Source organism: Cavia porcellus, unplaced genomic scaffold (genome assembly GCF_034190915.1).
Source record: "Cavia porcellus strain 051 isolate PalLab524CR breed Dunkin Hartley unplaced genomic scaffold, mCavPor4.1 scaffold_2, whole genome shotgun sequence".
NCBI lineage: Eukaryota > Metazoa > Chordata > Mammalia > Rodentia > Caviidae > Cavia > Cavia porcellus.
Genome location: NW_026947485.1, coordinates 9,959,059 through 9,971,429, shown reverse-complemented (window position 1 = coordinate 9,971,429; position 12,371 = coordinate 9,959,059). Strand labels below are relative to the sequence as shown.

Below are 12,371 nucleotides of genomic sequence, written 5' to 3'. Positions count from 1 at the left end.
AGAATAGTGGACCCTCCTCATTAGCATCAACTAGAACGATGATTAAAAAGCAGTCTTCTACATCCCACTGCAAAGTGACCACAGGTCTGTGGATTCGAGGTCAGAAACCACATTTCAAGTAAGCAGGGAGTCGTAGTCTTATATCCACTGCTGTTTGAGAATCAGCATTTAGAGAGTGGTTCTCGAAACTCAGGAGGCCTCAGGTTCACCTGCAAGACTGAACACAGATCTCCAAGCCCCTCCCAGAGCTTTTGCTTTGGGAACCAAGGATTTGCATTCCTGACAAGCTCCTGGCATGGCCATTGCTAGTGTGGGGGTCACATTTGGAGACCTGGTTTAGAATAATTAAACCAATTCAGTCTCCTGTCAGTTAGGGATAACCTACTTCCTGTGGCGGGGAAGCTCGGGATCAGAGTGTGGAGGTGGCCTGGGGAAGTTGGTTTCCTCTGGAGGGGAAGACTAGGGCCACCGTGCAGGACCAACTGTTCCCAGGAGCCAGGCCCAGCTCCAGAGCCTTCAGGTGGTTCAGGTGGGATGCTGTGAGTCTGTCTATGACCAGGCTCTATCGGCTGAGTTTTGGGAGCTCATGAAACCTTGGCCAAATCGAGGACTTCTAGTAGATGCCGGAGCAAGAATGGAAGCACAAAAGCAAGTTGTGTCCTGGTCACCCTGGCTAAGAAAGGGCTGCTGGGATGCATTCACATTGTGACGACCCGAAGCCTTGGGCTGAGGTGTCAGGGATCTCAGGCCATAGTTGCTCCTCCTCTTCTCCCTTCTGGAAAGAATTTCATGGGGCTAAGGATTTAGCTCAGCGGCATAAGCGCCTGCCTTGCAAGCAGGCAGTCGTGAGTTCGATCCCCGGTACCGGAAAAAAAAAGAATTTCAGGCTGGGGCTTCCTCAGAGCGTGGCCACGCCTGGCTGCGGTTCAGGGGTGGCTCCTGTCTTCCTCAGATGCTTGCAGTCTCCAACTCTGTCACTAGAGGTCTCAGCAGGACAACAATTACTTCAGGCCTTCAGGGAGCAGCCCTGACTCAGGAGGAGCCTGAGCAGTCAACTCCTGCACCAGTTCCACGCCTGTAGGTTTGTTCAGGAGATTTGCTGACATGGAGAGAAACAAGGCAAGGAGTTCGTTTCCCACCTGCCTGCCCAGGACTTCTGTGGGGTGACTGACCGGTCTCAGGTGGCCACCCACAGAGGCCATTTTCCTCCTCAAATAGGGCCACAGCTACCACAGGAGGAGGATTATTTCCTCTCTGTAAAGGATTCATCATAAAGATTTAATACGGAAAAGAAAGCACATTTGAGACAGTCAGACCCGGAGCTGGCTGAGATCACCTGGGAGGGGTGGGTCCCTGTCTAGGGAACAGGCACTGCCCTCTCACGTGTGTCCTGGGCCTCCTGCCCTGTCTTCTCAGGCTCTCACGCCTTTAGGTTGTCACTGCCTGGCACGGCCTGACTATAACTAGTTCTGTACTCTCTCAGTGCCAGATAAATACCAGTGGGAAGAAACTGTGAAAATGGCCCAAGGTGAATGAGAACATTTGGCATCTTGATACATTTTTGAAGTCAGTTGTTTCAAAACTCACAAACAAGGAGCTGTAGTCTGCAGTGTCACATTGACTTTCTCCTGCTCACCCTGTGTTAGCGGCAGCTTCGGGAGCAGGACCCGGAGTCCTCCTTGGGATGGATCTAGTAGACGCTTTCTCTTTCTTTACTTGTAAAAAGCTCTCCTGGTGGGGTCGCTCCTCCGGGAGACAAAGGGGCAGGGACACACCACCCCTCCAGATGATTTGATGAAGGAGGATTGTGTTTCAATCCGGGCAGCCTCGAATCTGGGGCAAATTACTTTCCCTCTCGAGGCCTCTGTTATTTTCTGTAAGTTCAGGGTTCAGAGCGAAGGGTCTGGCTGCGGGATTTTGCGGCTGCGGGATTTTGCAGCTGCCGAATGCCGTGGGTTTTGAACCAGTGGCTTGGGCAGCACGGAATCGCCTCTCAGGAGGGGCCCTTAGGGTCATGTTCTTGTCATTTCTGACAATGGATGTGGAAAGTTTCCCCCTGCTTCCCATTACACACATGCTTGAAACTGCATGGAGGCTCACAGCACCAGGCTAGGCTGCTCCAGTTCCGAAGTCGCGGCTGGCGGGGGAGGCTGCGGGGGCGAGCCAGGACTGTGTTTTGAATCTTCCAGAAGTACACCCAGGTGCAAATATCTCCTCCCCAGGTCACTTATTCTGTAAATCTGCTTCATCACATACTGAATTCACTCCATATGGAAACACAGTTTGGACAGAATCAAGGAACTCCAAAAAAGAATTGTATGTGTTTATACAGTGAAGGCCCATTTACCAATAACTGTCCTAACACTCATTGTCCTTTCTCCTCCACAATGTGAGGTTTTCTTGCCTACATGCAAGTGTTCCCCATAAAAATATGCACAGGAGAAAATAAGATCACTGCCTCTCTCCTTGGCTCACTGGAGCCCTGTTTCTTGGCACATCGTTCACATGGATACACAGCAAGAATCCACTTAAACCCAGCGCCCCAAACTCGTGCACAGCTCAGGCACCGGGCGCAGGATCAGGACCTTCATCGAGGGGCTCAGAAGCAGTTCCCACACTTTGGAATGCTGCGTGGCCAGAGCGCACCAACCAAACCCACCCCACGAGGTCCCCAGCGCTAGGCCGACAGCCACACATGCCCTGGCTCTCACCCCTGTGCCCGGAATAGTGTGTGAGCGAAGCACAGACATGAAATCAGGAACAAGAACACAGGATCCACGGTGCAGAAGAGATGGTTCATGCGGCCCAAGCGCCAAGCGCGGAAAGCAGAAGCGAGCCGGGAGAGCGGGCAGGCATGCGGGGCGCAGGGGCGAAGCGCACAGACACGGCCCGGCCAGCGGCAGCCACGCGCACTTACACGGTGCGATCTCACACTACCTTGGTTGCCTTAAGCATTTCCATCGTCTGAGAGTGTGGCAAGGAAAAACAGAAGGGTTAAAGATAAGTCAGAGTTCGCTTTCGGATGTCAAGGTTAAAAACAACATTGTTTTTGCTGTTGCATTCACGGGGCACAGCCGGATGCTGGGCTGCTTCAGGGTGGCAGCTGGCCAGGCCTGGTTGGGTCACAGCTGCATCGGCCCCTGGCTGGCTGGGGACCCTGCACAAGGGTCTCCTTTTTCTGTGCCATTTTTTCACCTGTAAAACGGGTGTAATCACACTTACCTCCCGAGGCTGTGGGGAGCAGAGTATGAATGAACACACAGGGAATACTCAGACCGGTTCTGCTCAAGACTCAGCATTAGTTAACTGTTGAATACCAGCATTGTAGTTCTGTAATTTTACCTTTGGCTTCTTCGTGCATTATCACTCAGACTAGAGGAATAAACATGTTTAGAAAGCCAAGGACCCGCAGAGAACTCGAACTACTCAGTATGAGGAGAAAAAGACAGAGTTGGAAATGCAGGGCTGGAACAACAGTCTCAAGTGTCATAATTCTTGGAGGGCACCGTCTCAGACTCTGGACGATCTCAAAACAATGCAGAAGAGCTTTTGATGATGGATAAGTAAAACTTGGTTGGATACCAGTGGACCAATCATGACCCATGACCCTGGTCACCGCGGTGGGCAGCAAGGCCTGGGGATGGACCTCAGCCTGCGTCTCCTCCTTCCTTCTATGCAGCCTCCCGGAGATCAGGAAAGGAACCAGTCCAGTGTGTCAAGTCCTGCAAGAACACAGCTGTCTCTACTCTTTCCCGGAACCACTTAATCAGCTTTGCCTTCACCTGGCAGGCTGTTGTGGTCCAACCAGAAAGAAAGGGATGCTCAGCTTGAGAGACGCCTGCAAGTGAGATGCCCCGGGGTGACGCGGGTGAGTGCTCCTTCAGGAACACCCTTGGGGCAGTACCAGTGCTTGGCTAAATCTTCTAAATTTTTATTTTAGATTTTGATGGTGCTAGGGAGTGAACCCAGCATCTTTGCACTGAGCTTTTTAAATTCCGCTTTACTTTTAAAATTTTGAGTCAAGGTTTTGCTAAGTCACTCAGTTGTCCAGACTGTACTCAGACTTGCCTCCCAGAGCACTGGGATTACAGTGGGCACCACCATACCCTGCTGGTTTCTTCACTTTCCCTTAAAGCGAACACCACCCGGTCTATATCTGGTGGTGCATTTGCACACACAGTTGGGCCTATTGTAACGGATCTTATTTAAATACACGAATGGAGTTCTACTCAGCCATAAAGAAGGATAAACTGGAGACTTTCATAACTAAGTGGATGCAACTTGAGACCATACTCATTAGTGAAGTAAAATAAGACACACACATGTAAACATCAGATGGTCTTACCAGTCTAAGAAGCTGAAAGCAACAACACATTTTATGTGTATGTATGTAGAAATAGTTAAGATAAATTATTTAAATACATGTAGCATTGCATGAGTCTCAAAGACAAAGCTCAGGTAGTGAGTTGGCTTCTCCTTCTCTTGTGTGGACACTTACTTTTTCCTTAGTAACTTTTATCTGATTCTAATTCTATAGCCTCTCATCTCCTACTTCCCATTTTTTGTCTTTTGGTTGTAACCTAGGTGACATTTAAAAAATTTTTTTGGGGCAGTTTCACTAAGTCATTAGATTGCCCAGGCTAGGTACAAACCGTCGATCCTCCTGACTCAGCCTCCCAGACTGCTGGGATTACAGGCTGCACTACCATCCCTGACTCCGAGGTCATTTCCAATACATCACTGGCCCATGGGAATTTCCAGGATAGAAGATCTCGGCCTCTCCCTCTAAGTTTCTTCATTTTTTGGGTCGCTTTGGCAATGACATGAATGCTTGTGTTGGCTCTTTTTGGGACATGAGCGTTTGGATGAGGAAACCTGATTATTTAATGTTGGATGCCAGAAACCTTGTTTCAAATGAAAATGGAGGTCAGCCTTGGAGGATTTCAGCTGGCAGACCGAAAGAGGGAACACTGGAGAGGAAGGCATCGAAGCCTGGTAAGTCCCCTTTCCAGGAAGAGGCGTCCTGTCAGGTAAGCGTCTGCTCCTGAAGAGACATAGCCAGGAGGCTCAGCTGGGAGCCATAAGCATTGTCTCATGTAGTGGGAGGTGTGAACGTCTGAGCCCACCAGTCCTGAGCGGAAGAGACCCTCCTTTGAGCGAGGTTTGACCTGGGTTTCCTCACATGTGACCGCAGCTGCTGGTCAGGCCGCAGCTGCCTGGAGCTCAGAGCTTGGCTCTGGGCTTTTCCGTCCGGGCTGCCTCCCAGCCTGCTGCAGCCTGCCCGTGCCTGGGAGGGGTTGAGGCTGCCGGTGATCACAGCTTCATTTGTCTGGCGGGGGAAGCTGGCTGTTTAAGATGCTGTCTTACATCTTCCCAATCACAGGTACTGTTTCAAGGACAGAGACTACAGTGCTCTGGAGCACAGAGAGACACCTTGATCTGCCTCTCATCGCCTTTTTGAAGGGATGCTATTTATGTCATTAGGATGTTGCTCAGGCAAAGGTACAAATGGGAGAGAGAGACGGAGGATACTCAGGAAAGCAAAGGGATTTTCAGCCAGAAAAAACAGGTCTAATGAATTGATGTTTGCAGAAATGGTGACATTTAAACAATTATTAAGCAATTAGCCAAATTATAGGTAGGATGGAAAATATAAGACGATTTCAGAGGGAATCATTTCAAATAAGTGACTATCCTGTGGAGTTATCATCTTGCATTTGGTTCCAAATCAAATGAAAAGGTCATTATTTTGACAGGAGAGGGAGGGCAGTTATGCCTTTACTGCTGATGGACAAGTACTGCCACGTCAGGGTGGCGTCACGAGCTCATCAGCCTCTGGGCCACATCTGGAGGGCTGGAGCCCTTAGGGCAGCCATGACAGCTGTGGTGTCCTTGTCTTGCACAAGGTGACTTTTGGAAAAGAGTTCATGGCAGCCACTTCTCAGTTCTGCTTTGAGTCTCAGTCCCCTCCCAAGGCGGGTCAGAGCTGTGTCAGGGGTAGGCTAAGTCTTGGAGAACAATCCATGTGAGAAAAAGGTCAAGCATGAAAAAGACATTGTGTTACAGTGAGGGGTGCATACCCATGTTTGTAGCACTGCAGCTCCTAATGGCTAAATCTCGGGAGAGGCCCGTATGCCCATCAACAGTTGCACGGATAAAGAATGTGGTGTTTGCACACAAGGGAGTACTGCTGAGCCATAAATAAGGTCAACTCAAGTTGTCTGTAGGAGAATGGATGCACCTTGAGACCATAATGTTAAGGGAAGTAAATCAGACATGTGAGCTTAAATATGGCACGGCTTCTCTTACGTGAGAAATCTAAAATGTACATAAAGAGCAAAATAAAATACAGGTAACAGGAAGAAGGGAGATCTTTTTCAAATGAGAAGGAGATCAAGAGATGGAGGGAAAAGGATGAAAATAAGATAGCTGAAAGAGAAAAGCAGAAGTGGAGCTTTTGCAAATGAGAAGGGGGACAAGAGATGGAGCAGTGGAAGGGGTAGGGGACAAAGGAAGAGTTAAAATGTGCTATGTCCGTGTATCAAGGTTTGTGTTTTGTTTTTCTTTGAGACAGGGTCTCACCACGTAGCTCAGGCTGGTCCTGAACGCACCGTGTAGCCCAGATTGGCCTCGAATGCTCAGTGATCTTCCTGCCTCAGCCTCCTGAATCCTGGGGTTCCATGTGTGAGCCACCATTCATGGCTGAAGCACCAGTTTTAATCCTTTGAAAACCACACTCCAGGGGAGATGAAATCCTTATGGTGGGGAAGGGGGAGCATAGGGGAGGAGTGAAGGGGGAGGCTGGGAAGGGCAGGGCCCTGAGCGTATCCCCCAGCTCTGCGAGTGCCAGGTGAAGCCTCACCTGCCCTCCCTGTCTCCTCTTGTTTTCTTTGGCACTGGGGACGGATGAACCGTTTGCCTGGGGAATCTGATAGGGGTGAGTGTAAGTGTGTGTATCTCATCAACGAAGTCTGATTCTTCTGAGGGGCTATAAAATGCTGTATCCTCTTCCTGCTTGGATTAATAAGAGGGAACATGAAACTTGAGTTTAGTGTTGCAAAATTGATTTTAAAGATCCTTCTAGTTTAATTTTATGGATTGCAAAAGGAGGCTGAGAGAGAGAGAGAGAGAGAGAGAGAGAGCGAGCGAGAGAGAGCGAGCCAGTGAGAAAGTGAGAATCCCAGAAGAGGAGACAAGAATGAAAGCTGAGCACACAGGAAGACTGAGGGAAGGAAGACACGCGACAGCTTAGAGGTGGCATCTAAAGGTCCCCTGGCACACATGCACACGCACAGCATGTAAAACCCATGTGACTCCATATCGTTGTTTGGTCTCATTCCATTCTCCATCTGAAATTCTCTGTTGTTCTCGTCTAAGAATAGGCTCAGGGATGGACCTGATGTTCTCGTTGGCGCCCCGAGAATGGAGAAGCTGACTTGAAGATGAGATTTGTGCAGAAAGTGGCCTGAAGGCCACTGAAGAAGGATCATGTTCCCATCACCCTGCCCTTCGGGAAAGATGATTGTTATTTTCAGTGCATCCTCTGAACAGCCAAAGCTCCTCTGTGAGGACAGTGCACTTTGCTCTGTGCGACAAACACACAGCCAGGCCTTCTACCACATCCGCCCGCTCGTGTGCGAGACCTTTGTCCAGAGCACTACGAATACAAGGCTCGCTCTTCCCACAGGGGATCAGCGAACAGGCGACATTTCATTCATTAAGCAGCATTATTTATAGTACTCAAAACATTAAAAAAAAAGACAGTTGTTATGGTTCCCATTGATTTACTCAAAGTTGAGTGAGCAGCTGTCTCATTCACTGGAAACTTCAGAAAAATCACCAAAATGTCCCTCAGAGTGAGTCTTTCTTTTGTATCTGGGCGACCTGCGTTAAGCCGTGGGGGTTTGGGTTCTGTAGTTTAATTTCCCACTTCCTAGGCGGCACTGGATAATAGGTGGAATGCTGAGTGTTGACTGATTTTTCCTTCAAAAACTCACACTGTGCTCAGTGGTGAAAGGCAGCAGTGAATAGAAAAGGCATGAAATAAAGTCCTGGTAAAAACGAGTTTCAGTGAGAGGCCTTCAGGGAAGGAAGACGGGATGATATTGTAATTTACTGTTAGAATCCAAGAGATCTAGAGTGGGGTGTGATCTTGGTGATCAATTAACCGGTCAGCTTGCATCGTTTCATAGATTGGAAAATAAAAACTCAGAGAGCAAGTGACACAGGCGGTTGGGGGCAGAGACTGTGGGAGAGCTCTACACACCAAATCCCGGACTCTCCACCACACTGCTTCCCACAGTCGGCAGAAGGGTAGCACTTTTCTTCTGAGATACGGTCTTGCTATGTAGTCTGGGCTGGTCTTGAACTCACTGGATAGTCCAGGTTGTACTCAAGTCATGATGATCCTCTTGCCTCAGCCTCCCAAGTGCTAGAATTACAGGTGTGCACTACCATACCCAGTTTAAGAGCAGCATTTTTTAAACCGTGAAACGTTTTATAGGTTGAGTATGTCTTATCAAGCTGGAGATCAGAGTATGAGTTTTTTTTTGGATTAGAATATTTGTATGTGGACAGTGAGATACCTTGGGATGGGATCCAAGATGTCTGAGCATGAAATTTATTATATTTTATATACATACAGCCTGAAGGTAATTTACATAATTTTATATTAGGTTCACCTGTGTTTTGGTTAAAAGTTGTCACATGACATCAGATGTGGAATTTTCCACTGACGTCAGTTCAGTGCTCAACAAACGTCAGATTTTGCAGCATTTTGGACTAAGATTGTCAGACGAGGTGTTAGACCTGTAAAGTGTGAATAATATGCTCAACCTGCCTTCTGAGTCTAGAGAGGTTTGTTTTCCACATAAGCAAGCTAAGGCAGAGTTAGGAAGCTGCTTAGCTCTGCCAATAAAATAAACTCAAGTGGTCTCTGTGCTGGGTCTCTCTCTGATTGGGGTCACTGGTCTCCAAATCTGAATAAACTGTGAACTCTTTTAGGAACCTCTAGACCGCTGATAAATTTTCTCAGCTTTCATCTGGGAAACATTTGCTTAAGAGAGCAAAGTCTTTTTATCTTTTCGTCCCCTCCCTTCCCTTCTCTTTCTTCCCCTTCCTCCTCTCCCCAACTCTTTCTTTTCTTCTCTTTCTTCTCCTTCTCCTTGTCCTTCTTGGTGCTGGGGTGAATCAGGGCCTTTGCACAGATCTACATCCCCAGCCCCTTTATGTTTTGTGCTTCTGAGACAGGGTGGAGCTGAGCTGTCAGCTGCCCAGGCTTTATCCCTGCCTCTCCCCCACCTACTCTCTTGGCCCGGGACTGCTCTGTAAGGTGGGGGGTGGTGGTGGGGAGCAAGGACAGGCTGATTGGGGCGGGCCTGTCTGGTCTCTAGTTTTATTTATTTTTTTCTTTCTTTCTTTCTTTCTTTCTTTCTTTTTTTTTTGGTGCTGGGGATCAAACTCATGACCTTGCGCTTGCCAGGCAGGCGCTTAAGCCACTGAGCTAAATCCCCAGCTCTGGTCTCTAGTTTATTATGGTCTCTAGTTGCTGATTATTTTCCAATTGGTTAGGTCCCACTTTTGAGAAAACCTGGGTAGGAAATTCTCTTTAATCTTTAAAATACAATAGTCTAGTCAGAGTAAATATCAATCTTGTTCATTTCTCTTAAATTTTGCCCCAATACACAAAAAGCCCTGTACATAGACACATTTAGATCTACCTTTCATTCAGACAATGTTTTATACATTAGTTTTATTCTATTTTCTTTAAGTGTTTATGCTGTTTTCCTAATCCCTTCCCTAGGATCACAAATAAGGGTGTATTAAATCATCACTGTATATATTCTTTGCAATAATTTTTCTAAGTTTTTTATAATCTTTGTAAGAGTTTTACAGTTTTTCTTGAGTGGTCAAATTAATGTTCTCAACCAAGTCTTAGTGATTCAATTTCCTTGCCCTGGTAAGTTAGCTCCTTACTATTTGGAATGCTTTAATAGCAGTATTTATTTTATTAGATTTATTTATTTAGTTAACAAAAATTTCCATGGCTTATCATGTACTGTCACATTCATTTATTCATTTATCTATCATATTATCCTTAATAGTCCAAAATTTTAATTTATTAAAATTAAAATTTTAATTTTATTACCCTGAATAAATCTTATTCAAATAAATACTTTTCTACTAAATTTTTCCACCAATAAATGAATGAATAAATAAATAGCCCAGGCTGGGCTTAAACTTGCGATTCTCCTGTCTCAGCCCCCCGAGTGCTGGGATTATAGCTGTGTACCCCACATGGTGCTAATATCTTATTCTCTAAATGTGGCTTTCAATAGAAAATTTTTACTGAGAAAAGCCGAGTGTTAGTTTTGTAATTGGTTGAGTGAAAACACAAAACATTCTTATCGAACCTAAGGACTTCTAGGACTATGTCCTTGAAATCAGATTTGAGAAGCAGTGTTCTAGCTCAGGCTTCATCTCTGCTCATTTTCTAGGTCCGTTAATGATCTTCTTCCCTATTTTCCTCCTTCCCACCTTGGCCCTTTCACTGTCTCTTATACAGAACAGACTTTCCAGGGCACTTTTCTTCTGTGGTGGAGCCTGAGTCCTACGTTTCTGTAACTTGCTGCGCTCTCTCTGAATCCCGGGTCACTCTGTGAATTCCTTAGTAATTGTTTTACATGAAAATCAACATAATCCTGCTGTTGTGGAGTAGAATTTTTATTGAAAAGTGTTAGTTTTATGAAACAAAAGGACTCATGCTTGGAATCTGCCAGACAGACCCCTTCAGCCACGCTCTGGGTTTGGGAAGGAGGCTCTGTCAGCACGTCGCCCGGCCTTGTAGGTTAGTTCGGGTTCTTGTTTCACCGCCATCCTGTCCTCCTTCGGGGTGACAGGTGGCTAGAGCACATTGAGACTTTTCTCTGAGGGGGAATTTCTCTCTCCTTGATAGTCTCTCTCCTCTGTGCCTCGCAGATGGAGAGGAAACCTCGGGAGCTCCCGGGGGAGTTCCTTCCCCGCCTCTCTGCTTTCATCCTGGCCTGGGTCAGAATCCTCTTGTCCTTCACAACTCCTTCCTTTGTGGGAACTAAGTGTGCAGGAATTTCTTCTTCTTGGTTTTTATAGCATTGTTGCTGGTTTTGTTTTGGGCAAATGGAATGAATCCTGGCACTCTATTATTTTGGTTAAAAAACATGAAAGGCTGTTTCTCTACACTGGCACTTCCTAAGAGGGAAGGCCCTAGCTACATATGGTTATTTAAATTTAAATTAATTAAATAAAATACAATTAAACATTTGGTTCCTCCATGTAACTAGACTCATAGCATTTGCTCAAAACCCATGTGTCCACAGTGTGACTTCACACAGAGCAGATACAGGACATTTTCATCTTTGTTCTGCGGGACAGCACTGCCTTACAATATCCAATATTAGGGAGCTGCAAGGGGAACTTCTACAGTTTGACAAAGATCCTCAAGTTGTTCCCTGTACCTTTCCCACCCCATTCCTCCAGCATGGAACCAAAAGCATAGCTAACTGCAGAAGGACATAGGTCACCTATCTGAGCTAAGCACTTAAATCCTTATATAGGCTAAGCTCTCATTATGTGGGCTGGACTTCCAAGCAATTCTACACCAAGTCAAAGTACAGAGGGTAAAACTTCCAGGTAGCAAGGTTATACACATTACCCAAAGCAGTGTGGGTAAATATTGAATGCAAATTAGCATTAAACATTTATTCACTCAAGAATCACTTACTTAGCATTGAATAGTCTGTCACACACTGTGATCCAAGGATGGTGTGGTGTCTTATACCTATAACCCCACTATTCTGGGAGGCTGAGGCAGGAGGATTACAAATTCAAGCCCAGAAAGGGCAAATTAATGACTAAGTCGGACCCCGTCTCTAAACAAAAAAATAGCAAAAGAAAAAAGTTGGGGATGTTGCTCAGAGTGCAGATCCCAAATTCAATTCCTGGTATCACAAACCAAACCAAACCAAACCAAACCAAACCAAACCAAGCCAAACCAAACCAAACCAACTCCACAACAACAAAAATAACCTCCCTCTGCAAACTGAACCAGAACAACATCAAAAAGCCCAAAACACTATAATTCACATATTACAGATTGTGGCAATGAAATTCCTGTGTAGGCTTTAGAGTCAGCCTGAGTTTAAATTTGGCACTTTCTATCTGTGTGCCCTCAACAAGATTACTTACTATTCCCAAGGCTCAGTCCCCTGTATTAAGTTGGGACTAATCCATGGGAATATTTTGAAGATTGCATCATACAAGATATGTAGCATAATTAAAGAATCTATGGAGAGTGGGGATGTAGTGAGCAGTCATGAAGAAGGTGAAACCCACTT

The 12,371-nt window shown here is 46.3% G+C and overlaps 1 protein-coding gene and 1 long non-coding RNA gene across 5 annotated transcripts in view; one reads left to right on the top strand and one right to left on the bottom strand.

The window, feature by feature from the left end:
• The window catches only part of Lhfpl3 (LHFPL tetraspan subfamily member 3), a 484,961-nt gene that overhangs the window by 37,989 nt on the left and 434,601 nt on the right, over positions 1-12,371 (bottom strand). Inside the window, exon 3 of one of the 3 annotated variants that reach the window (XM_063237839.1) lies at positions 2,918-2,964. The exons of 1 other annotated variant lie outside the window; for it this stretch is intronic. In XM_063237839.1, the coding sequence (XP_063093909.1) occupies positions 2,948-2,964 (17 nt within the window). In that variant the 3' untranslated portion in view covers positions 2,918-2,947. The remainder of the gene's footprint in view (positions 1-2,917; positions 2,965-12,371) is intronic. One more of the 3 variants, XM_063237828.1, reaches the window with a different exon arrangement.
• On the top strand, positions 2,106-7,766 carry LOC134473480 (uncharacterized). 2 transcript variants are annotated; one of them, XR_010043724.1, is made up of 3 exons: positions 2,106-3,868; positions 4,901-4,995; positions 5,384-7,766. It is a non-coding gene; the product is annotated as an uncharacterized LOC134473480 (long non-coding RNA). The 2 variants fall into 2 exon arrangements; XR_010043716.1 differs by having other exon boundaries at positions 4,901-7,766.